Raw genomic sequence first — 27969 nt, forward strand, 5'->3', positions numbered from 1 at the left:
CCACCCTGTGCTTTGATGACAGCTTTGCACACTCTTGGCATTCTCTCAACCAGCTTCATGAGGTAGTCACCTGGAATGCATTTTAATTAACAGGTGTGCCAGTTGTGTTGTGACAAGGTAGGGGTGGTATGCAGAAGATAGCCCTATTTGGTAAAATACCAAGTCCATATTATGGCAAGAACAGCTCAAAATAAGCAAAGAGAAATCATTACTTTAAGACATGAAGGTCAGTCAATCTGGAAAATGTCAAAAACTTTTAAAGTTTCTTCAAGTGCAGTCGCAAAAACCATCAAGCGCTATGATGAAACTGGCTCTCATGAGGACCACCACAGGAAAGGAAGACCCTGAGTTACCTCTGTTGCAGAGAATAAGTGCATTAGAGTTAACTGCACCTTAGATTGCAGCCCAAAAAAATGCTTCACAGAGTTTATGTAACAGATACATCTCAGCATCAACTGTTCAAAGGAGACTGCGTGAATCAGGCCTAATGGTCGAATTGCTGTATATAAAAAAACACTACTAAAGGAGACCAATAAGAAGAAGAGACTTGCTTGGTCCAAGAAACACGAGCAATGAACATTAGACATTAGACCGGTGGAAATCTGTCCTTTGGTCTGATGAGTCCAATTTTGAGATTTTTGGTTCCAACCGCCGTATCTTTGTGAGATGCAAAGTAGGTGAACGGATGATCTCTGCATGTGTGGTTCCCACCATGAAGCATGGAAGAGGAGGTGTGATGGTGTAGGGGGGCTTTGCTGGTGAACGTGTCATTGATTTATTTAGAATTCAAGGCATACTTAACCAGCATGGCTACCACAGCATTCTGCAGCGATATGCCTTCCCATCTGGTTTGCGCTTAGTGGGTGTAACATAGACGCTGGAGTTGAGAAGCAGGTGCAGGTGGTAAGTTTAATGTGACAAATAACATGGAACGATCCAACGTAGGAGTAGCGTCTAGACATGAATAACAGAAACAATACTGCCTGGGGAAGGAACCTAAGGAAGGGCCGGATAAAGGGGAGGTAATGAGTGGACAAGATGGTGCCGGAGAACAAGGCTGACGTTTTACGTATTCCTAACCAATTGTGTTTTTTGTTCGTTTCTTTGCTTTGTTTGTAACTTATTTTGTACATAATGTTGCTGCTACCATCTTTTATGACCGAAAATGACTTCTGGACATCAGGACTGCGATTATTCAAAACGGACTGGCAGAATCCTTTTTTTCCTTTAACGAGTCCGACGAGCCCGACTTGAATGATATACTGCTTCCGTGGGAACAGGCCCAGATCCCCGTCATTTGAAGAGAAGGCAGAGAAAAAGGGGCCAGAGGACGGGCTGCCTTCTGAGAATTCGTAGGCGATCAAATAAACCCCCACTTCCTTCCATTCTAATAGCAAACGTGCAATCTTTTGAAAATAAAATCGATGACCTACGCGGAAGATTGAACTACCAACGGGACATTCAAAACTGTAATATCTTTTGCTTCATGGCTGAACGATAACATTATCAACATACAGTTAGCTGGTTATACGCCGTATCGGCAGGACAGAACAGCGGTGTCTGGTAAGACAAGGGGCGGCGGACTATGTAATTTTGTAAATAACAGCTGGTGCACGATATCCAAGAAAGTCTCGAGGTTTTGCTCGCCTGAGGTAGAGTATCTCATGATAAGCTGTACACCACACTATCTACCTAGAGAGTTTTCATCTGTATTTTTCGAAGCTGTCTACATACCACCACAGACTGATTCTGGCACTAAGACCACACTGAATGAGCTGTATTCCGCAATAGGCAAACAGGAAAACGCTCACCCAGAGTAGCCGGGGACTTTAATGCAGGGAAACTTAAATCCGTCTTACCAAATGTCTATTAGCATGTTAAATGTGCAACCAAAGGGGGAAAAAACTCTTGACCACCTTTACGCCACACACAGAGACGCATACAAAGCTCTCCCTCGCCCTCCCTTTGGCAAATCTGAACATAATTATATCCTCCTGATTCCTGCTTACAAGCACAAATTAAAGCAGGAAGGACCAGTGACTAGATCAATAATAAAGTGGTCAGATGAAGTAGATGCTAAGCTACAGGACTGTTTTGCTGGCACAGAGTGGAATATGTTACGGGATTCCTCCGATAGCATTGAGGACTACACCACTTCAGTCACTGGATTCATCAATAAGTGTATTGATGACGTCGTCCCCACAGTGACCGTTCGTACATACCCCAACCAGAAGCCATGGATTACAGGCAACATCCGCACTGAGCTAAAGGCTAGAGCTGCCGCTTTCAAGGAGAGGGACTCTAACCTGGAAGCTTATAAGAAATCCCGCTATGCCCCCCGACGAACCATCAAACAGGCAAAGCGTCAATACAGGACTAATATCGAATCATATTACACTGGCTCTGACGCTTGTCGGATGTGGCAGGGCTTGCAAACCATTACAGACTACAAAGGGAAGGACAGCCGAGAGCTGCACAGTGACACGAGCCTACCAGATGAGCTAAACTACTTCTATGCTCGCTTCGAGGCAAATAACACTGAAACATACATGAGAGCACCAGCTGTTCCGGAAGACTGTATGATCACGCTCTCCACAGACGGATTACCAGGACGTGTACTGAGAGCATGCGCTGACCAACTGGCAAGTGTCTTCACTGACATTTTCAACCTCTCCCTGTCCGAGTCTGTTATACCAACATGTTTTAGCAGACCACCATAGTCCCTGTGCCCAAGAGCACTAAAGTAACCTGCCTAAATTACTACCAACCCGTAGCACTCACGTCTGTAGCCATGAAATGCTTTGAAAGGCTGGTCATGGCTCACACCAACACCATTATCCCAGAAACCCTAGACCCACTCCAATTTGCATACCGCCCCAACAGATCCACATATGATGCAATCTCTATTGCACTCCACAATGCCCTTTCCCACCTGGACAAAATGTGAGAATGCTATTCATTGACTACAGCTTAGCGTTCAACACCATAGTGCCCTCAAAGCTCATCAATAAGCTAAGGACCCTGGGAATAAACACCCTCCCTCTGCAACTGGATCCTGGACTTCCTGACGGGCCGCCCCTAGGTGATAAGGGTAGGTAACAACACATCCGCCACGCTGACCCTCATCACAGGGCCCCTCAGGGGTGCGTGCTCAGTCCCCTCCTGTACTCCCTGTTCACTCATGACTGCACGGCCAGGCACGACTCCAACACCATCATTAAGTTTGCCGATGACACAACAGTGGTAGGCCTGATCACTGAAAACAACGAGACAACCTATAGGGAGGAGGTCAGAGACCTGGTCGTGTGGTGCCAGGACAACAACCTCTCCCTCAATGTGATCAAGACAAATTAAATGATTGTGGACACAAGAAAAAAGAGGACCGAGCACGCCCCCATTCTCATCGATGGGGCTGCAGTGGAGCAGGTTGAGAGCTTCAAGTTCCTTGGTGTCCACATCACCAACAAACTAACATGGTCCAAGCACACCAAGACAGTTGTGAAGAGGGCACGACAAAACCTATTCCCCCTCAGGAGACTGAAAAGATTTGTCATGGGTCCTCAGATCCTCAAAAGGTTCTACAACTGCACCATCGAGAGCATCCTGACTGGTTGCATCACTGCCTGGTATGGCAGCTGCTCGGCCTCCGACCGCAAGGCACTACAGAGGGTAGTGCGAACGGCCCAGTACATCACTGGGGCCAAGTTTCCTGCCATCCAGAACCTCTATATAAGGCGGTGTCAGAGGAAGGCCCTAAAAATGGTCAAAGACTCCAGCCGTCCTAGTCATAAACTGTTCTCTCTGCTACCGCATGGCAAGCGGTACTGGAGCGCCAAGTCTAGGTCCAAGAGGCTTCTAAACAGTTTCTACCCCCAAGCCATAAGACTCCTGAATACCTCATCAAATGGCTACCCAGACTATTTGCATTGCCCCCCCCCCCCCTCTTTTACACCGCTGCTACTCTCTGTTGTTATCATCTATGCATAGTCACTTTAATAACTCTACCTTCATGTACATATTACCTCAACTAACCGGTGCCCACGCACATTGACTCTGTACCGGTACCCCCCTGTATATAGTCTCGCTATTGTTATTTTACTGCTGCTCTTTAATTACTTGTTACTTTTATTTCTTATTCTTATCCATAGTTTTTTGAACTGCATTGTTGATTAGGGGCTCGTAAGTAAGCATTTCACTGTAAGGTCTACACCTGTTCTATTCGGCGCATTTGACTAATACAATTTGATTTGATTTGATTTGTTACACTTTGAAGCTTTTTCTTGAGTGGGCAGCTTGATGAAAGCCAGTCAATAGCTAGGTCACCAAGAAAATATACCTCTCTGTTGATATCACATACTGTACATTATCAAGCATTTTACACATATTATCCAGATACTGACTGTTAACACTTGGTGGTCTGTAGCGGCTTCCCACAAGAATGGGCTTTAGGTGAGGCAGGTGAACCTGTAGCCATATTACTTCAACAGCATTTGACATTAGGTAGGTATAGCTATGTATAGCTCCGCCTTATCTTAGCTCACTGGTCACCATAGCAATACCCACCCGTAGCATGCACTCCAGCAGGTATATCTCACTGGTCATCCCCAAAGCCAACACCTACCTTTGGCCGCCTTTCCTTCCAGTTCTCTGCTGCCAATGAATGAAACGAATTGCAAAAATCACTGAAGTTGGAGACATATCTTCCTCACTAACTTTAAGCATCAGCTGTCAGAGCAGCTTACCAATCGCTGCAGCTGTACACAGCCCATCTGTAAATAGCCCATCCACCCAACCTCCTACCTCATCCCCATATTTGTTTTTGTTTTTCTGCTCTTTTGTACACCAGTATTTCTACTTGCACATCCTCATCTGCACATCTATCACTCCAGTGTAAATTGCTAAATTGTAATTACTTCGCCACTATTGGCCTATTTATTGCCTCCTTACTTCATTTGCACACACTGTATACAGATTTTTCTATTGTGTTATTGACTCTACGTTTGTTTATGTGTAACTCTGTGTCATTGTTTTTTGTCACACTGCTTTGCTTTATCTTGGCCAGGTCACAGTTGTAAAGGAGAACTTGTTCTCAACTGGCCTACCTGGTTAAATAAAGGTGAAATAAAAAATAAAAATAAAAATAGATCCGCTCTAAGCTTTACAAGAATATTACTCTGACCATAAACGGCAATACCTCCACCATTTGGCATTCCTGTCTCTTCTGAAGATGTTTAAACCATGTATTGCTACCACTGTATCATCAATCTATTATCTAAGTGAGTTTCAGAGAGAGTCAGTATATGAAGGTTATCTATTACTAGCAAGCTTTTGATTTATTGAACCTTGTTTCTTAGGCTACATATGTTAATGTGGGCTATTTTTAGCACTTTTCTGGGATTCTTGATTGTTCATAAGTGCATGATTACTGCATACAATAGCTGTAGGATTGACAGAGGCATTCAGGGGAGTTAGAGGGACATAAATTAGGTTACTTACATTATGACTGCTAATGCCCCTGGGCCAATGTACATTTGCAACAGCACTACGACAGCTCAGCGACACAATGGTGGGGATTATCTGAGCAGGACTTGGGTCATGGATAAGTCATTGTCTCAATGCAGCCTTGAAATGCGCGGACAGGGTCCAGGAGCCAAGATGATTTGATGGACTCCATCATTCCTGTAGAGCATCTTCTGTTTCCAAAAATTGTCAAAGTTATTTATAAAAGTTATGCCAGCAGAGCTACAGTAGTCTTTTAGCCAGGTGTGTAATGTCAGTAGCCTGCTGAATCTTTCACAGCCGCGGCCCATTGATGGTACCGGGCCTGAAATAATTGGCCGCTTTTTGGAATCTTTCAGACTTAGAATCAGTTCTTTAAAATCAATTTTCAGCAGTTCCGAGCTAGACCTCCTAATGTTGTTTGACCCCACATGGACAAGTTGGAGTTTTCAACAGAAAAATATGTATTCTGAGTTGCTTTATTTTCTCATTGTCTTTTAGAAAATAGCCCAGCTATGACAATAACAAAATTATTCTGTACATAATACAACTTTTAAAAAACATAGTCTACTCTGTGTAGAACAGTACTTCATGTCAAAAGAAAAACAAAAGTGATGCAATGCAACTCAATGCTGATGAGGACGTGTTTGTCTGCCTGATAATAAGTGTAGGCCTGCAGTTACTTCTGGCTAACCATTGCCATCTTCTGGGAAAATAAGTGTACTGTTCCTGTCTGTATAACTATCATTATAGATCATGGTGATGATGGCCTAATAAATCCACCACAATAAAATCAGTTGATTTTAGTTGAGTTTCATATCTGATTCATTTAAACAAACCTTCTTTCTTAGTATTATGTGCAGTGCAGTCTGTGAATGTCCTTTCAACAACTTGCATGTTCAGCTACTGTTTCCAGTTATGGAGGGCTAATAGTTTAGCCTGCATGGGTTAATCAGATAAATATATTTTGAAGAGAAACATTTTGGACAAAGGGAAAGTGGGAGGGGAATAGTTTATTGAAGAGAGATACAGACACACAGAAAGAAAAGAACCACTGTTGCAATTCAATTCCCAATTAATCTAAATCCTCCTACATACAATATATTTTCATAACTATAGGAACCACATTGTTGATGTTCTGCTTGATATTGTATGATTTCCATTCTATAATTAACTTTGGCAATACAGACTTGTAACTCATGCCACTATGGCGGTCTAATTGATCTATTTAGAGAAGTAGAGCGAGAGAACACTAGAGACATTGAGAGAACAAGCGCTAGATTGTAACAAGGTCATTATAGTCAACAGTCACCTCTGTATTATTAATACCTTGGTTTGTATGTATGTACTGCAGAACACAGTCTCAAAAGAGGACCACATACATATACAATAACAAACTGACAGAGAGCACTTTACACAAATCCACCTTAAGCTCTGGGCACAGTGGCTGACTGGACTCAGCACTGGGGAGGAAGAGGGAGAGAAAAGGAGAGGACAGGGAGAGGAGGAGGACAGTGAGAAGAGGATACGTTTTACACAGTTCTGAAGTGGCATGTGATCAGTCATGAACACAGGGGAGGTTTGAATCCAACCTGAGGCAAAGGCTAAATGGAGAATGTCACTGTTCTCAGTCACACTGAGATATGTATCTTCCCATAATTGTGGCCAGTAATATCAGTGTATTTCTCTGTCTCTCTGTGTGTTGGGAATACTTCCTTCCATCTCGCCAAGCCAGCCTCTGTGAGTTTGAGCTTAAAGGTGTGAGGAAGATCTCCACTTGACCAGTGATACAGTAGATACAGGCATACCATTTATTGAGGCTATTTTGTTTTGAACAATGTCCTCAGCCTTGTTCTATGTGTATTGACTGCTACTACAACACAGGAACGAATCACACAATAATCCAACATCACATTAGTCCCAAGGGTCTTGATTTATTAACAGCTTACAACTCAAACATCAAACCAACGTGCAGACAGACAATACATGCACACGTGTTGGCACACACTCACACACATATATATGCACAAATATACGCACACACTTACATTCACACACACACGCACACGCACGCACGCGCACACACACACACACACACACACACACACACACACACACACACACACACACACACACACGACACACAAGCACTCCACTAAGACATATTCTTTCCTCTCTAAGAGAAGAACACCTAGCCAATAACCCACAGAAAGAGGGTGTTGTACAATATGTAATATATGATACTAAAACTAACTTGGCCTAGATAGGCCAATTAGTCCCCCTCCCTCCCCCCCCCCCTCCCACACACACACACACACACACACACACACACACACACACACACACACACACACACACACACACACACACACACACACACACACACACACACAAACACACACACACATGCAATAAAAGCAGCCTATGTGCCATGCTGCATTTTGGAATGGGTAGGGCAGTGCCACTGCTGAGCATAGATATGTAGAGAAGCAGCAAGTGGGGTCTAGGTGGAGGTGGGTGGAGGGTGAGGAGGGGGGTTCTAGGGACAGCAGGTTGGGTTCTAGGTAAGGGAGATGGAGGTTTTCTAGGGGCTGAAACTCAGTCGGAACTGGATCTGCTAAACAGACCTGGACCACAGGTGAGCACAAGCACACATACAGAAAGATACACCACAAGACAAGCACCATACTGTACATAGATACATGGACATCGATCGTCACCTGGCGTGAGGTCAGGGGTCAGGGTCAGAGGGCAAAAGGTTCAATGTCTGCACTATGTAAAGACCAAGGATAGATAGAAGAGGGGCTTGTGGAGGATAGGGGGTATGGGGTTGGTATGGGGACGGATGAGCGCTAGGGGATGAGCACTAGGCCCTTAAGAGATCACACGCTCCTTTGACTGCTTAAGATGGGGGGACATTTCTTGTTGGAGAAGGAGGAGGTCGCCGACTGGGGGCGAGGGAGGAAGGGAGGGTGGGAGGGCAGTAGTGTTTAGAGGACGAAGTGTGACAGAGAGAGAGAGAGCGAGAGGGAAGAGAGTAGGAGAGAAGCAGAGAGTTAAGTTAGTTGAAAAAGGGTTAAAAACAGGCAATTAGCAATAGCATAAAGGACAGGTGTTAAAAGAGAAATTGTGACTTCAGAGAAAGAAACAGAAAAAGTGGCATCCTGAATTTGGAAGTGGTGTTGAGAAACACTTCAGCTTCTGGACTTCCTTGCTTCAGTAACCACAAACTACTGGAATGTGTTTGTGTGTTTTAGTTGAACGATACTGAACAAAAATATAAACGCAACATGCAACAATTTAAACTATTTTTTGTATATGGTATTTGTATTTATTAAGGATCCCCATTAGCTGCTGCTTGGCAGCTACTCTTCCTGGGGTCCAGCAACATTAAGGCAGTTATACAATTTTAAAAACCTTACAATACATTCACAACAGACTTCACAACACATTAAGTGTGTGCCCTCAGGCCCCTACTTTACGGTTACAGCTCATATAAGTAAATTAGTCAATTTAAATAAATTCATTAGGTCCGAATCTATGGATTTCACATGACTGGGAGTGCAGCCATGGATGGGTCTAGGAGGGCATACGCCCATCCACTTGGGAACCTGGCCCAGCCAATCAGAATGAGTTTTTCCCCACAAAAGGGCTTTATTACAGACAGGAATACTCCTCAGTTTCATCAGCTGTCTGGGTGACTGGTCTCAGACGATCCCGCAGGTGAAGAAGCTGGATGTGGAGGTCCTGGGCTGGCGTGGTTACACGTGGTCTGCGGTTGTGAGGTCGGTTGGAGGTACTGCTAAAATCTCTAAAACGACGTTGGAGGCGACTTATGATAGAGAAATGAACATTCAATTCTCAGCTCTGGTGGACATTCCTGCAGTCAGCATGCTAATTGCACACTCCCTCAACTTGAGACATCTGTGGCATTGTGTTGTGTGACAAAACTGTACATTTTAGAGTGGCCTCTTATTGTCCCCAGCACAAGGTGCACCTGTGTAATGATCATGCTGTTTAATCAACTTCTTGATATGCCACACCTGTCAGGTGGATGGATTATCTTGGTAAAGGAGAAATGCTCACTAACAGGGATGTAACAGAAAGAAGCTTTTTGTACATTTGGAACATTTCTGGGATCTTTTATTTCAGCTCATGAAACATGTGGCCAACACTTTACATGTTGCGTTTACATTTTTGTTCAGTATAATAACCCTTAAAATATTCCCCTTTAAATAAAACAGTGGAACTTCTATACATGATGTAGGGAACTGAGTCGGGTTATATGGTCAGGAAAAACTGATGGTTACCACTAGTAATGGGTACCAAATAGTGTTCAGTGTATCTATCAGTTGAGGCTAACAAAGGCAGGATAGCTCATAATAATGTCTGGAACGGAGCAAATGGAATGGCATCAAACACATGGAAACCATGTGTTTGGTGTATTTGATACCATTCCACTTATTACGCTCCAGCCATTACCACCAACCCGTCCTCCCCAATTAAGGTGCCACCTACCTCCTGTGTTCTCTATGTATACATATCAGACCCTTTAATCCAAAGGCCAAAGCAATTTACAATGAGTGCATACATATTTAGTTTGTGATCCCTGTGTGAATTAATCCCTTGCTCTTAGCACACACGATCATGCTCTGACCAACTGAGCCACAAAGGAGCACATAGGCCCTGGCCTGGCCTCACCTGGGGATGCTGGGAGGGGCTCGGTTGGGGCGGCTGGGGACCTGGGGGCTATCAGCACTGTTGTTGAAGGGCCCCAGGGGTCCTGGGCGGTTAGGAGGGGGTGGAGCCCCTCGCCCCCCTCCGGGACTAGGGCGCTGGCCTGATGACATCCTCCTGGAACCAGTGGGGCTGGTTGGAGGAGACCTGTGGGGGTGGAGATATGGCCCTCAGTGACCTCTAGTGTATGACATATTCTTGACATAACAGATTAAATAAATGTAACTATTTGTGATTTCCTTTTTTTATTTTGCAACACTATCCAAGTAAAACATTTTATAATAATAATAACATAGTCTTCTTGGGAATCAGTGGAAACCCGGGTCTCCTGCTGGCCAAGCCAACATCTTTACCATTATTAGAACAAGAGTTGACTCCACTACACTACACTTAGATCAATGTCTAGGGTCTAGGGGAGTCCTTATCAATGGACTACCAGGATGCCTACCTGTTTCCCCCTCCACTGCGCCAGTCGTTCACGGGCGGCGGCATGGGGGTGGAGATGGTGGTGGTGGAGATGTCTCCTATGATGGCCAGGGCCTCCTTCAGGGACTGGTGGGTCCTGAGGACCTCGTCCCTCCTCTGGACCTGCTCCTGGGACTCATCCATCAGGGCACCCTGGTCCCCGGCCGAGTACAGCTGGGCCAGCAGCTCCGCGTTGATGAAGTCCTTCACCTGGTGGTGGGAGAGAGAATTGATGGATAAATCAATCACTCATTCAAATATGTTTATAAAGTCCTTATTACAACAATAATTGTCAGCTAGTGCTTTACGGTAACCCGGCCTGTTTGATTTACCAATGCAGAAAGTCTGGAACCAATAGGACCCTGAACAGTTTCTACTTCCAAGCCATTAGACTGCTAAACAAGACTGCTAAATAGCTAATCAAATGGCTACCTGGACTATCTGCATTGACTCACTTTACCCCTATCTATATGTACATAGCTACCTCAATTACCTTGTACCCCTACACATTGACTCAGTACAGCTACTCCCTGTATATAGCCATGTCTATATAGCCATCAGGCTGCATCACATCCGGCTGTGATTGGGAGTCCCATAGGGCGGCGCACAATTGGCCCAGCGGCGTCCGGGTTTGGCCGGGGTAGGCCATCATTGTAAATAAGAATTTGTTTTTAACTGACTTGCCTAGTTAAAAAAAGGTTAAAGTAAAAAAAAATGTATTACCTCGTACCGCTGCACATCAACTCGGTATTGGTACTCCCTGTATAGAGCCATGTTATTACCTGGTACTCCCTGTATAGAGCCATGTTATTACCTGGTACTCCCTGTATAGAGCCATGTTATTACCTGGTACTCCCTGTATAGAGCCATGTTATTACCTGGTACTCCCTGTATAGAGCCATGTTATTACCTGGTACTCCCTGTATAGAGCCATGTTATTACCTGGTACTCTCAGTATAGAGCCATGTTATTACCTGGTACTCCCTGTATAGAGCCATGTTATTACCTGGTACTCCCTGTATAGAGCCATGTTATTACCTGGTACTCTCAGTATATAGCTATGTTATTACCTGGTACTCCCTGTATAGAGCCATGTTATTACCTGGTACTCCCTGTATAGAGCCATGTTATTACCTGGTACTCTCAGTATAGAGCCATGTTATTACCTGGTACTCCCTGTATAGAGCCATGTTATTACCTGGTACTCCCTGTATAGAGCCATGTTATTACCTGGTACTCCCTGTATAGAGCCATGTTATTACCTGGTACTCTCAGTATAGAGCCATGTTATTACCTGGTACTCCCTGTATAGAGCCATGTTATTACCTGGTACTCCCTGTATAGAGCCATGTTATTACCTGGTACTCTCAGTATAGAGCCATGTTATTACCTGGTACTCCCTGTATAGAGCCATGTTATTACCTGGTACTCCCTGTATAGAGCCATGTTATTACCTGGTACTCTCAGTATATAGCTATGTTATTACCTGGTACTCCCTGTATAGAGCCATGTTATTACCTGGTACTCCCTGTATAGAGCCATGTTATTACCTGGTACTCCCTGTATAGAGCCATGTTATTACCTGGTACTCCCTGTATAGAGCCATGTTATTACCTGGTACTCCCAGTATAGAGCCATGTTATTACCTGGTACTCTCAGTATATAGCCATGTTATTACCTGGTACTCTCAGTATATAGCCATGTTATTACCTGGTACTCTCAGTATATAGCCATGTTATTACCTGGTACTCCCTGTATAGAGCCATGTTATTACCTGGTACTCTCAGTATATAGCCATGTTATTACCTGGTACTCTCAGTATATAGCCATGTTATTACCTGGTACTCTCAGTATATAGCCATGTTATTACCTGGTACTCCCTGTATATAGCCATGTTATTACCTGGTACTCTCAGTATAGAGCCATGTTATTACCTGGTACTCTCAGTATATAGCTATGTTATTACCTGGTACTCCCTGTATAGAGCCATGTTATTACCTGGTACTCCCTGTATAGAGCCCTGTTATTACCTGGTACTCTCAGTATATAGCCATGTTATTACCTGGTACTCCCTGTATAGAGCCATGTTATTACCTGGTACTCTCAGTATATAGCCATGTTATTACCTGGTACTCTCAGTATATAGCCATGTTATTACCTGGTACTCCCTGTATATAGCCATGTTATTACTTGGTACTCTCAGTATATAGCCGTGTTATTACCTGGTACTCTTAGTATATAGCCATGTTATTACCTAGTACTCTCAGTATAAAGCCATGTTATTACGTGGTACTCTCAGTCTATAGCCATGTTATTACCTGGTACTCCCTGTATAGAGCCATGCTATTACCTGGTACTCTCAGTATATAGCCATGTTATTACGTGGTACTCTCAGTATATAGCCATGTTATTACCTGGTACTCCCTGTATATAGCCATGTTATTACCTGGTACGCTCAGTATATAGCCATGTTATTACCTGGTACTCCCTGTATAGAGCCATGTTATTACCTGGTACTCTCAGTATATAGCCATGTTATTACCTGGTACTCTCAGTATATAGCCATGTTATTACCTGGTACTCCCTGTATATAGCCATGTTATTACTTGGTACTCTCAGTATATAGCCATATTATTACCTGGTACTCTCAGTATATAGCCATGTTATTACCTAGTACTCTCAGTATAAAGCCATGTTATTACGTGGTACTCTCAGTCTATGGCCATGTTATTACCTGGTACTCCCTGTATAGAGCCATGCTATTACCTGGTACTCTCAGTATATAGCCATGTTATTACGTGGTACTCTCAGTATATAGCCATGTTATTACCTGGTACTCCCTGTATATAGCCATGTTATTACCTGGTACGCTCAGTATATAGCCATGTTATTACGTGGTACTCTCAGTATATAGCCATGTTATTACCTGGTACTCCCTGTATATAGCCATGTTATTACCTGGTACTCTCAGTATATAGCCATGTTATTACCTTGTACTCTTAGTATATAGCCATGTAATTACCTGGTACTCTCAGTATATAGCCATGTTATTACCTGGTACTCCCTGTATAGAGCCATGCTATTACCTGGTACTCTCTGTAAATAGCCATGATATTACCTGGTACTCTCTGTAAATAGCCATGTTATTACCTGGTACTCTCTGTATATAGTCTTGTTATTAACTGGTACTCCCTGTATTTAGCCATGTTATTACCTGGTACTCTCTGTATAGAGCCATGTTATTAACTGGTACTCCCTGTATAGAGCCATGTTATTACCTGGTACTCTCTGTATATAGCCATCGTATTACCTCGTACTTCCTGTATATAGCCATGTTATTACCTGGTACTCCCTGTATATAGCCATGTTATTACTTGGTACTCTCAGTATATAGCCATGTTATTACCTGGTACTCTCAGTATATAGCCATGTTATTACCTGGTACTCCCTGTATAGAGCCATGTTATTACCTGGTACTCCCTGTATAGAGCCATGTTATTACCTGGTACTCTCAGTATATAGCCATGTTATTACCTGGTACTCTCAGTATATAGCCATGTTATTACCTGGTACTCCCAGTATATAGCCATGTTATTACCTGGTACTCCCTGTATAGAGCCATGTTATTACCTGGTACTCTCAGTATATAGCCATGTTATTACCTGGTACTTTCAGTATATAGCCATGTTATTACCTGGTACTCTCTGTATATAGCCTTGTTATTAACTGGTACTCTCAGTATATAGCCATGTTATTACCTGGTACTCTCTGTATATAGCCTTGTTATTAACTGGTACTCTCAGTATATAGCCATGTTATTACCTGGTACTCTCAGTATATAGCCATGTTATTACCTGGTACTTTCAGTATATAGCCATGTTATTACCTGGTACTCTCAGTATATAGCCATGTTATTACCTGGTACTCTCTGTATATAGCCTTGTTATTAACTGGTACTCTCAGTATATAGCCATGTTATTACCTGGTACTCTCTGTATATAGCCATGTTATTAACTGGTACTCCCTGTAGAGCCATGTTATTACCTGGTACTCTCTGTATATAGCCATCGTATTACCTCGTACTTCCTGTATATAGCCATGTTATTACCTGGTACTTCCTGTATATAGCCCTGTTATTACCTGGTACTTCCTGTATATATATAACTTTCCATTGTTGGAAAAGGACTCGTTAAGTAAGCATTTCACTGTTGGTCTACAACTGTTGTTTATGTGACAAATAAAATCTGATTTGAATTTTTATTGATTTGATTTGATTTAGCTTGCCTGGCACAAAGAAACCATTAGAATAATCTAAAAAGTTGTACACCAGTCAGGCTCAAGCTGACGCTGAAGGTATTTTAAAGATTTCAACTACCATTTGAACCCAGTTCTGATAGCACTACGCCAGCGTGAAGCAGAGGTCTCTTACGTTGCTGATCATGAGGTGCATAATGGTCTTGGGCATGAGGTCGCGGATGCACTTGTTGACGATGGCCATGTAGGAGTCGACCAGGTTGCGGATGGTTTCCACTTTCCGCTCCAGCTGAGGGTCCATGGAAAAATTGTCCTGGGATGAGGACGAGGAGCCGCCCCCCTCACTCTCCACCTGGAGGAAAAGGGCTTTTAGTTTTAACACACCTGTATTTAACAATACAGAGCTAGTGGCTTGCATCTTTAGATGCAGAAAAATTGTGTATATCAATGACAAATAATAATAATAATAACTTTATTTGTAGTGCGCTTTTCATTACAAACGGAAATCACAAAGCTCTGCACATCAGAAACAACCATAGCATAGGCTTTTAAAAAGGGCTAAAATATTTTAGCAAAAATGAGTTACAAGTACGAATAGCATATCGACAAAATGTAGCCTACAGCTATTGTGACTAGTTACATCATCTTCACACTTACATCAATCTTCAGGGAGAAAGACAGAGAGGACGGAGAGATTAAAGTGATATGATGAGTCACTTGTGAAGTGATAGGAGAGATATGACTTTTTTAAATTGTAAAAATATACAGTACCAGTCAAAAGTTTGGACACACCTACTCATTTAAGTGTATTTCTTTATTTGTACTATTTTCTACATTGTAGAATAATATTGAAGACATCAAAACTATGAAAAAACACATGGAATCATGTAGTAACTAAAAAAGTGTTAAACAAATCAAAATATATTTGAGATTTGAGATTCTTCAAAGTAGCCACCCTTTGCCTTGATGACAGCTTTGCACACTCTTGGCATTCTCTCAACCAGCTTCATGAGGTAGTCAGCTGGAATGCATTTCAATTAACAGGTGTGCCTTGTTAAAAGTTAATTTGTGGAAATGATTTCCTTCTTAATGCGTTTGAGACAATCAGTTGTATTGCTACAAGGTAGGGGTGGTATACAGAAGATAGCCCTATTTGGTAAAAGACCAAGTCCATATTATGGCAAGAACAGCTCAAATAAGCAAAGAGAAACGACAGTCCATCATTACTTTAAGACATGAAGGTCAGTCAACGCGGAACATTTCTAGAAATGTGAAAGTTTCTTCAAGTGCAGTCGCAAAAACCATCAAGCGCTATGATGAAACTGGCTCTCATGAGGACCGCCACAGGAAAGGAAGACCCTGAGTTACCTCTGCTGTAGACGATAAGTGTAACGATCGTCGTATAGAGGAGAAGGAGAAGACGAAGGTGCAGTGTGGTAAATATTCATAATACCTTTTAATGAATACGAATACTAGAACAAAACAACAAAAACGATAAACGAACAGTTCTGCAAGGTGACATACACTAAACAGAAAACAACCACCCACAAACACAGGTGGGAACAGGCTACCTAAGTATGATTCTCAATCAGAGACAACGATAGACAGCTGCCTCTGATTGAGAACCATACCAGGCCAAACACACAGAAATACAAAACAAGGACAACATAGAACACCAGACATAGAATGCCCACCCAAACTCACGCCCTGACCAACCAAAATAGAGACATAAAAAGGATCTCTACGGTCAGGGCGTGACAATAAGAGTTAGCAGCCTCAGAAATTGCAGCCCATATAAATGCTTCACAGAGTTCAAGTAACAGACACATCTCAACATCAACTTTTCAGAGGAGACTGTGTGAATCAGGCCTTCATGGTTGAATTGCTGCAAAGAAACCACTACTAAAGGACACCAATATGAAGAAGAGACTTGCTTGGACCAAGAAACACAAACAATGGACATTAGACCGGTGGAAATATGTCCTTTGGTCTGATGAGTCCAAATTTGAGATGTTTGGTTCCAACCGCTGTGTCTTTGTGAGACGCAGCATAGGTGAATGGATGATCTCTGCATGTGTGGTTCCCACAGTGGAGCATGGAGGAGGTGTGATGGTGTGGGGGTGCTTTGCTGGTGACACTGTCAGTGATTTATTTAGAATTCAAGGCACACTTAACCAGCATGGCTACCACAGCATTCTGCAGCGATACACCATCCCATCTGGTATGCGCTTAGTGGGACTATCATATGGTTTTCAACAGAACAATGACCCAACACACCTCCAGGCTGTGTAAGGGCTATTTTATTTGACCAAGAAGGAGAGTGATGGAGTGCTGCATCAGATGACCTGGCCTCCACAATCCCCCGACCATTGAGATGGTTTGGGATGAGTTGGAGCCAACAAGTACTCAGCATATGTGGGAACTCTTTCAAGACTGTTGGAAAAGCATTCCAGGTGAAGCTGGTTGAAAGAATGCCAAGAGTGTGCAAAGCTGTCATCAAGGCAAAGGGTGGCTACTTTGAAGAATCTCAAATATAAAATATGTTTTCATTTGTTTAATACTTTTTTGGTTATTACATGATTCCATTCTTCACTATTCTTCTACAATGTGGAAAATAGTAAATATAAAGAAAAACCCTAGAATGAGTAGGTGTGTCCAAACTTTTGACTGGTACTGTATACTGGATTATACATTCAAAATGCATATTTAGCAATGTACATAAACATGCAAGCACACAGGTTTAAGAAAAATTCATAAATAATAAGAATAGATATGACAGAAGTGGAACATGGGAAGGGAGTGAGGGGTAGTCATGGGTAATACGTAAAATGATAAACAGGGCAGATGTGGTGGACAGGAGTTACAGTGAGTCAGTGACAAATATGGGGTGATGCCACAGGAAGGGGTCACAGTGGTGGGCACCAGGGTCGAGGTCAATTCCATTTAGATTCAGCCAATTCGGCTGGCTTTGTGAATAGACTGAATGGAAATGGAATTGTCCCCAACGCTGGTGGCCCGTGCAGCAGTCACTCACATTAGAAGATCTTTCGGGGTAGACTCCAGCGCGTAGGAGAGAAGCCCTCCAACTGTCCACCTCATCCTGAGTGTCACAGGCCAGCTCCAGGAAACGGTTGTCCTTGTACACGTTCCTGTCGGACCACAACACAGGGGAGGGGATGAGGAAGTTAGTTACACTGCTTCCAGGTCCCCTTAGGGGTCAAGGCAGGGGGTGGCAGGCCCATCTAGTTCAATAAAGCCTAGGAAGAGAAGAATCCCACCAGCCACGTTGGTTTCTGTCTTCCTGTACAGTTTGTATTTTTATTATTAGAAGTAGTGGTACCAAAGTAGGAATATTTAAAGTAAAAGTACACTTAGAAAAAAAGGTGCTATCAACAGTAGAACCTAAAAGAGTTCTTCGGCTGTCCCCATAGGTGAACTCTTTGAATAACCATTTTTGGTTCCAGGTAGAACCCTTATGGGTTTCACAGAGGGTTCTACCTGGATAACAGACAGAGTTCTACATGGAACCAAAAAGGTTCCCCTAAGGGCACAGCCGAAGAACCCTTTTTTTGAAGAGTGTACCGCTACAATATTAAAAGTTAACTTTATGAGGATGTGTGGTTCCAGACCTCTGCTCGGTGTTGAAGATGGCGAAGGCGTGCTTGCTGGACATAAAGCCTTTCTCCACGTCTCGCACCTTCAGGTTGTCAAGAGGGAGCATGTATTTCTTCTCCTTCTCCTGAGAAACACAAACAGAAAGGAAGAGGCCATCAGGTTTGACAATAGAAACAAGCAAATGCAAAGAACCATGGCAGGGAAATGCATACTTATTTTTCGGTTCGATTTTTAATCAAGAGATTGGCTTAATTGGGCGACGATCCAGGGAGAAAGAGAGAGAAGGGGAATGTGGAGACAAGGGTAAGGAGAGGGACAAGTTAGGGGGAGCGCAGGGGAGAGGAGAGAGGGTGGGGGAGCACAGAGGGGGAGAAAGAGGGGAGGTGGAAAAAGGGAGGAATAATGAGAGTGAGAGGTAGAGCGGGGCAGGAGAGGGAGGGTAAGGGAGAGAGAAAGAGAAAGCCTACATGTGGAAGTCATTAGTGTGTTGGTCAAGACACAGTCGTTCTCCACTGTACATCTGTAAGGGAGGGGGACCTGGGACTGGAGGAAACCTTCTGGCTATGGGGTGGGGGAGGGGAGGGGGGGCTGGAGGAAACCTTTTGGCTACGGGAGAGGGAACTGGGGCTGGACGAAACCTTCTGGCTACGGGAGCGGGAGATTGTGCTGGATGAAACCTTCTGGCTACAGGAGGGGGAGATGGGGCTGGAAGAAACCTTCTGGCTACGGGAGAGGGAGATGGGGCTGGGGGAAACCTTCTGGCTACAGGAGGGGGAGATGGGGCTGGAAGAAACCTTCTGGCTACGGGAGCGGGAGATTGTGCTGGATGAAACCTTCTGGCTACAGGAGGGGGAGATGGGGCTGGAAGAAACCTTCTGGCTACGGGAGAGGGAGATGGGGCTGGGGGAAACCTTCTGGCTACAGGAGGGGGAGATGGGGCTGGAGGAAACCTTCTGGCTACGGGAGAGGGAGATGGGGCTGGGGGAAACCTTCTGGCTACAGGAGGGGGAGATGGGGCTGGAGGAAACCTTCTGGCTACGGGAGAGGGAGATGGGGCTGGATGAAACCTTCTGGCTACGGGAGGGGGAGCTGGGGCTGGATGAAACCTTCTGGCTACGGGAGGGGGAGCTGGGGCTGGATGAAACCTTCTGGCTACGGGAGAGGGAGATGGGGCTGGAAGAAACCTTCTGGCTACGGGAGGGGGAGCTGGGCTGGAGGAAACCTTCTGGCTACAGGAGGGGGAGATGGGGCTGGAGGAAACCTTCTGGCTACGGGAGAGTGAACTGGGGCTGGACGAAACCTTCTGGCTACGGGAGCGGGAGATGGGGCTGGATGAAACCTTCTGGCTACGGGAGAGGGAGATGGGGCTGGGGGAAACCTTCTGGCTACGGGAGAGGGAGATGGGGCTGGATGAAACCTTCTGGCTATGGGAGAGGGAGATGGGGCTGGATGAAACCTTCTGGCTACGGGAGGGGGAGCTGGGGCTGGATGAAACCTTCTGGCTACGGGAGAGGGAGATGGGGCTGGATGAAACCTTCTGGCTACGGGAGGGGGAGCTGGGGCTGGATGAAACCTTCTGGCTACGGGAGAGGGAGATTGTGCTGGATGAAACCTTCTGGCTACGGGAGGGGGAGATGGGGCTGGATGAAACCTTCTGGCTACGGGAGAGGGAGATGGGGCTGGAAGAAACCTTCTGGCTACGGGAGGGGGAGCTGGGCTGGAGGACACCTTCTGGCTACAGGAGGGGGAGATGGGGCTGGAGGAAACCTTCTGGCTACGGGAGAGGGAGATGGGGCTGGATGAAACCTTCTGGCTACGGGAGGGGGATATGGGCTGGAGGAAACCTTCTGGCTATGGGAAAGGGAGATGGGGCTGGATGAAACCTTCTGGCTATGGGAGGGGGAGCTGGGGCTGGATGAAACCTTCTGGCTACGGGAGAGGGAGATGGGGCTGGAGGAAACCTTCTGGCTACGGGAGGGGGAGATGGGGCTGGATGAAACCTTCTGGCTACGGGAGAGGGAGATGGGGCTGGAGGAAACCTTCTGGCTACGGGAGAGGGAGCTGGGGCTGGATGAAACCTTCTGGCTATGGGAGGGGGAGCTGGGGCTGGATGAAACCTTCTGGCTACGGGAGGGGGAGATGGGGCTGGATGAAACCTTCTTGCTACGGGAGGGGGAGATGGGGCTGGATGAAACCTTCTGGCTACGGGAGGGGGAGCTGGGGCTGGATGAAACCTTCTGGCTACGGGAGGGGGAGATGGGGCTGGATGAAACCTTCTGGCTACGGGAGGGGGAGCTGGGCTGGAGGAAACCTTCTGGCTACGGGAGGGGGAGCTGGGCTGGAGGAAACCTTCTGGCTACAGGAGGGGGAGATGGGGCTGGAGGAAACCTTCTGGCTACGGGAGTGGGAGATAGGGCTGGATGAAACCTTCTGGCTACAGGAGGGGGAGATGGGGCTGGATGAAACCTTCTGGCTACAGGAGGGGGAGCTGGGGCTGGATGAAACCTTCTGGCTACGGGAGCGGGAGATTGTGCTGGATGAAACCTTCTGGCTACGGGAGGGGGAGATGGGGCTGGATGAAACCTTCTGGCTACGGGAGGGGGAGATGGGGCTGGATGAAACCTTCTGGCTACGGGAGGGGGAGCTGGGGCTGGATGAAACCTTCTGGCTACGGGAGGGGGAGATGGGGCTGGATGAAACCTTCTGGCTACGGGAGGGGGAGCTGGGCTGGAGGAAACCTTCTGGCTACGGGAGGGTAGCTGGGCTGGAGGAAACCTTCTGGCTACAGGAGGGGGAGATGGGGCTGGAGGAAACCTTCTGGCTACGGGAGAGGGAGATGGGGCTGGAGGAAACCTTCTGGCTGCAGGAGGGGGAGCTGGGGCTGGATGAAACCTTCTGGCTACAGGAGGGGGAGCTGGGGCTGGATGAAACAATCTGGCTACGGGAGAGGGAGATGGGGCTGGATGAAACCTTCTGGCTACGGGAGGGGGAGATGGGGCTGGATGAAACCTTCTGGCTACGGGAGGGGGAGATGGGGCTGGAAGAAACCTTCTGGCTACGGGAGAGGGAGATGGGGCTGGGGGAAACCTTCTGGCTACGGGAGGTGGAGCTGGGCTGGATGAAACCTTCTGGCTACGGGAGGGGGAGCTGGGGCTGGATGAAACCTTCTGGCTACGGGAGGGGGAGATGGGGCTGGATGAAACCTTCTGGCTACGGGAGGGGGAGCTGGGCTGGAGGAAACCTTCTGGCTACGGGAGGGGGAGCTGGGCTGGATGAAACCTTCTGGCTACGGGAGGGGGAGCTGGGGCTGGAGGAAACCTTCTGGCTACGGGAGGGGGACCTGGGGCTGGAGGAAACCTTCTGGCTATGGGAGGGGGAGCTGGGGCTGGATGAAACCTTCTGGCTACGGGAGAGGGAGATGGGGCTGGATGAAACCTTCTGGCTACGGGAGAGGGAGCTGGGGCTGGAGGAAACCTTCTGGCTATGGGAGGGGGAGCTGGGGCTGGATGAAACCTTCTGGCTACGGGAGAGGGAGATGGGGCTGGATGAAACCTTCTGGCTACGGGAGGGGGAGCTGGGCTGGAGGAAACCTTCTGGCTATGGGAAAGGGAGATGGGGCTGGATGAAACATTCTGGCTACGGGAGAGGGAGATGGGGCTGGAGGAAACCTTCTGGCTACGGGAGAGGGAGATGGGGCTGGATGAAACCTTCTGGCTACGGGAGGGGGAGCTGGGCTGGAGGAAACCTTCTGGCTATGGGAAAGGGAGATGGGGCTGGATGAAACATTCTGGCTACGGGAGAGGGAGATGGGGCTGGAGGAAACCTTCTGGCTACGGGAGAGGGAGATGGGGCTGGAGGAAACCTTCTGGCTACGGGAGGGGGAGCTGGGCTGGAGGAAACCTTCTGGCTACGGGAGGGGGAGCTGGGCTGGAGGAAACCTTCTGGCTACGGGAGGGGGAGCTGGGCTGGAGGAAACCTTCTGGCTACAGGAGGGGGAGCTGGGCTGGAGGAAACCTTCTGGCTACGGGAGGTGGAGCTGGACTGGAGGAAACCTTTTGGCTACGGGAGGTGGAGCTGGGCTGGAGGAAACCTTCTGGCTACGGGAGGTGGAGCTGGGCTGGAGGAAACCTTCTGGCTATGGAAACACAGATGTGGAGAAACACAGGGAACTCAGGGGACTCTGCGGTGTGTACATGAACATCAGAAGAAACAGAGGGCTGCTTGTCTGGATAACACTGAGCATGACAAAGTTTTAAAGGTGGGTGCAACGAGTCAAGATGGAGAGTAAAAAGTAATGTAAAATTCTCCATCACTCAATCCATCCATCTCTCCATCCTCACCATCTCAATTCTTCACTCTCACATTCTCTCTCTTTCTCTCTCTCTATTAACCCTCCCCCTCTTATTTCTTCAATATTTTTTCTTTCCATTCCAGAGGGGCCCACTTCCTGCCTGATTTGTCGGGTAGGGAGGTTGAGAGAGAGGGATAGAGAGAGAGGGAGAGGTAGAGAGAGTGAGAAAAGGAGAGAGAGAGGGGGAGAGATTAAATGACAGCCTGGTGTTGACTTAACATCTGCTACCGCTTAACAGTACAGCGAGACAGAGAGAAGAAGGGAGAGAAGGAAGGAAGGAGAGAGGGAGAGAAGGAGAGAAGGAGAGAAGGAGGGAGGGAGAGAAGGAGGGAGGGAGGGAGAGAAGGAGGCAAGGAGAGAAGGAGAGGAGAGAAGAGACGGAGGGAGGGAGGGAGGGAGGGAAGGAGATAAGGAGAGAAGGAGGTAAGGAGAGAGAGAGGGAAGGAGAGAAGGAGAGGAGGTAAGGAGGGAGGGAGGGGAAGAACTTCCAGAGTGAAGTTAAGAAAGCGAGGGAGACCTGAAGAAGAAACAAAATGAAGGATTTAGAAAAGTGGTACAACAGAGGTGCCCAGATCTCACCCCTGCAGAGCCATGGTAGGGTATTACTAGACAAAACAAGGGGAGTAGAAAATGAGAAATGAAAAATACACTTTGCAGACCTCTCTAGGTTGTATTCCCCAAGGGAGTGACCCTCCAACCCATATATGGCCACATGGGTCCCTCCCTCTTCCTCCATCTCTCTCACTCTCTTTCCCTCCCTTTCTCTTTCCCTCTCTCTTTTTTGTAATATCCCCTCCCATAGTGCTCAGCCAGTCTGTCCCGGTCGGTCATCTGAGTGAATGTGCCACGTCAAGCCTGGATACTCTGCCTGGCCGGCATGACCCAAACGGACCGCGAGGGGAGCGACACACAGAAACACAATAAACAAACAACCTAACGAGAGAGAGGGGGAGAAGAGGAGACGCAAGCGGGTGAAAAGAAAACAGTGATTTTGGGGGTTCGGGTGGGGGATCCCTACTTCTTGATGCCAAAATGGAGGAGGATGAGGGAGGAAGGCAAACCGTGCAGCCCTACTGCCTATGGAATGGCCTGACACTCTGAGTCTGTCTGTCCGGCTCCGTCCTCCCAGTGTTCAGACTACCTGTTCATTGTCATACTGGTGTACAGTAGTCTGCACATTGGTTAGACTGGGCAGGGAAGCACTTCTCTTCTCTTTGGGGAAACATTGGCTTTCAAGGAGTGGGTTTGATTAGCCACACTCCACCATGGAGCATCTTCCAGAGCAGAGTGATCGTCTTTGCTTCCTCCTTTACTGTGTTAGCTATCGGTTCTCACTAGGGCATCCTATTTGTACTTTGCGACTGTTGTAACTGCACTTTTTTAAAGACTTGTTTTATTTATGCAACACATGTATAACATCAGTTTCCTGAAGAAAATGCCTATGCTATAACAAAGTTGTTGTTTTATAGTCATAGTCATGTCTAGACCAATGTGTGGTAATGTCTATGAAACAGTCTTTCTGCTAAATGTACAGAACAACAGTAATAGAAATGAATTGGCTTCCCTTGCACAAAGAATTCAGCCCTGATTGGCTCTGGTGCAGTAAAGGGAGGAGCAGCAGCGGCTCCATAGAATCAGACACAGAACAGTGGTCAAACCCATCCATCAACTCCTGCTTCAAATACAAACACATACTTCTAGTACTTCATTGGGGTTGGGCGGTTACAGTAACTATGTTGCCTAAATATACAGTCAAACTCATAGTGATAAAATATAATACTAAATCATTTCATTCTGTGATCAAACCATTGTGTGAAAGATGATCTTCATATTGCCCAGTGTGTGCAAGCGGCAATCAGCAAAAAATATTACTTCACTGATGATATAATAAACCAGCTAGGGGAGAGGCCTGGTGGTTTGGTAGTTTGGTGGGGTTAGTAGATGGCGGTGTTGAGAGGATGTATAGGAATCAGTGGTTTTGTTGGGGTAAAGTACCGTATTGGGGTTGTATACTGTATAGAGATTGGAATTAGTGGTGGGTGTAGTATGCTTGCTTGGATTAGCAATGGTGTTGGGAATGCTTTTACTGTACTGTTAGGGTGGTATTTCAGAGGCTGTGGGTTGGCATTGCTGATTGATGGTTTGCATAATGAAGGGGTGTTTTACTGTACTGTTAGGGTGGTATTTTAGAGGCTGTGGGTTGGCATTGCTGATTGATGGTTTGGATATTGAAGGGGTATTGGGTTCAGAAACAGAGGGAGGGAGGGAGGGAGGGATATTGTCATTTAATAGGGGATTTCTCCCCACTGAATCATTGGAGGCTGATGTTTGGATTAAAAACTTGCCAAGAATGTGTGCTGTTCCAGAGAAACTGCCAACTGCACCAAGAAAGAGGCGGGGGGCAGAGCTAGAGAGAGTGTGTGTGTGTGTGTGTGTGTGTGTGTGTGTGTGTGTGTGTGTGTGTGTGTGTGTGTGTGTGTGTGTGTGTGTGTGTGTGTGTGTGTGTGTGTGTGTGTGTGTGTGTGTGTGTGTGTGTGTAGAATAAATATACAGTAAAACGCACAAGAAAAGTAAAGAAATGCTTGGTTGAATGTCAGAACTGCTTGAGAGTCAATGCAACATGAGAATGTCTACGATCCACCCAGTTAATGTCTATACCTATTAATAATCAAATAATGCCTTATAAAGCCAACACATTACCGTTTTTGTGTAAATGTGTGTGTTTGTATGATGTGTGTGAGTATGTGTGACCAGTGGTTTGATTTGGGATTGTTCCAATTGTGCAAAAGAAAACCAAATGCCTTAACTCCCAACGGAGTGAGAGAGGAGAGGTGGAGAGAGGAGAGGTGGAGAGAGAGAAAGAGAGACAGAAATAAAAGATGGGGAAACTCAAAGACAGACAAAGTGGGCGAGACAGTTGATAGGGTCACAAGCAGTCCACATAGTTTAATCCTCTCTATGTTCAGAATGTGGTCGATACACAGCCATATTCACTGGACAGGACTCAAAAGTATTTTATATCCTCTTCCGCTCTCTCTTTCTATGACCTATGGATGTCATCTGCTGACCAGTGCATGGATTGGCTGACTCCGGGAGTTGCTGTGTGTCTGCCTGTCTACACTTGCTGTGCAGAACTTCCTGGAACCTGTACAGCAGGCACAGACAGGCAGACAGACACCAGCCCACCAAGCTATGATGAACGCAACATTCAGTCAATCAAGGAGCACCCTGTATCTCAAGGGGAAGGGAAACACCACTGAAGAGCCAATGGGGAACCACCGTTGAGTTGTGATTCAGTGAGTAGTCAGAAGGTATGATTTATAATATGTCTTCTACAGATATATCAAACAAAAGAGACTCTTATGACATTGGAATTGGACAGAAATTCAAAATTATGTATAATTTCCTTCTGCCAGACATTAACCAGAAATGGTGTTCCAATCCACCAACACCAGAAATCTAGCCATAAACTGCATCAAACTTACTGTGATTGACTACTGTACTAACCCAACCTGAAGAGGGTTGACTAACTCACCTCATCATCCTTAAACCAGGACAGGCTCTCAGCGGTCAGGACAAACCAGTACTCCTTGGCCCCACCTTTAATGATGCTGATGTTGTTGATGGTTAGCCAGCCCTTACGGATGACCTGTAGAGAGGGCAGGGGGCAGAGGTCAGAGAACAGGGGTTAAGAGATGGGGCCATAGTGGTGGTGGGTGTTGTGATTGGCAGGAAGAAAATTCTGACAGGTTTAAAGGCACTGAACAGTCAGGTCAACACAGAAGCTACACCTACTGTACCCATCCTCCACTGATTACTTAAATCACATTCTGTCAAACCTGGCTTGCTAGGCTACTATACATAACCAAACCTGGCTTGCTAGGCTACTATACATAACCAAACCTGGCTTGCTAGGCTACTATACATAACCAAACCTGGCTTGCTAGGCTACTATACATAACCAAACCTGGCTTGCTAGGCTACTATACGTAACCAAACCTGGCTTGCTTGGCTACTATACATAACCAAACCTGGCTTGCTAGGCTACTATACGTAACCAAACCTGGCTTGCTAGGCTACTATACGTAACCAAACCTGGCTTGCTAGGCTACTATACGTAACCAAACCTGGCTTGCTAGGCTACTATACGTAACCAAACCTGGCTTGCTAGGCTACTATACATAACCAAACCTGGCTTGCTAGGCTACTATACATAACCAAACCTGGCTTGCTAGGCTACTATACATAACCAAACCTGGCTTGCTAGGCTACTATACATAACCAAACCTGGCTTGCTAGGCTACTATACGTAACCAAACCTGGCTTGCTAGGCTACTATACGTAACCAAACCTGGCTTGCTAGGCTACTATACATAACCAAACCTGGCTTGCTAGGCTACTATACATAACCAAATCAATTTGTGCACAAATGTGATGTATGAATAATAAAATGCAATGAGAAAGTGTGTTGTGTGAGAACTCAAAGTTAATCAATTGTGTCAGTGTGTATCTTTGTGACTCAACCAGACCACAACATGTGACTGAGTTCCGTTCGGTAACAGTCTCCTGGCACAACAAGGCACTAGGGTGACAGTCACAAACACAGGTCTGTGTCACAGTGTTAAGAAGTGGCTGTTGGGTTATTAGTGCTTCATTACATCCCCAAAACACACAATATTAGCATTATAGCATTAGTGCTACATCAGTGTCCATTGTGTTAGGTGTGTTAACCAGCAGGCACAACAAGCCCCAGGATTGAGTGAATATTAAGTTAGGTGTCTCAGATGGCATAGAACCACTAAGGGGGTTACCCAAACAGTTAATTTATAAAGTCTTAATTTTGTTCAGTTGTGGCACGAATCAAAGATTTTTCCAACACCATTTGTATTGGGAGGCTGATTGTGACAGGTAACCCCCTGTGGTCAAAGGGATGAGGGAGTGTCGTAATGTAAACTGTTGCTCTTACAATCAGGCCTGAGGCGGGAGGAGAGGAAGCCTGAAACAGGAAGGAAGTGGGCTGTTAAAACACCTGGGGCACCACATTACGT

The 27969-nt window shown here is 46.0% G+C and overlaps 1 protein-coding gene across 1 annotated transcript in view; it reads right to left on the bottom strand.

The window, feature by feature from the left end:
* Positions 1 to 10196: 10196 nt before the first annotated feature.
* LOC120055618 (dynamin-3-like) overlaps positions 10197 to 27969 on the bottom strand; it is a 35683-nt gene continuing 17910 nt past the window's right edge. Inside the window, exons 14-19 of the mRNA XM_039003504.1 lie at positions 26457 to 26570; positions 18585 to 18694; positions 17990 to 18104; positions 15131 to 15307; positions 10701 to 10911; positions 10197 to 10405 (exon numbers count right to left, since the gene is read on the bottom strand). Coding sequence (XP_038859432.1) covers positions 10197 to 10405; positions 10701 to 10911; positions 15131 to 15307; positions 17990 to 18104; positions 18585 to 18694; positions 26457 to 26570 — 936 coding nt within the window. The remainder of the gene's footprint in view (positions 10406 to 10700; positions 10912 to 15130; positions 15308 to 17989; positions 18105 to 18584; positions 18695 to 26456; positions 26571 to 27969) is intronic.

The sequence above is a fragment of the Salvelinus namaycush genome, chromosome 11 (assembly GCF_016432855.1).
Source record: "Salvelinus namaycush isolate Seneca chromosome 11, SaNama_1.0, whole genome shotgun sequence".
Taxonomy (NCBI): Eukaryota; Metazoa; Chordata; class Actinopteri; order Salmoniformes; family Salmonidae; genus Salvelinus; species Salvelinus namaycush.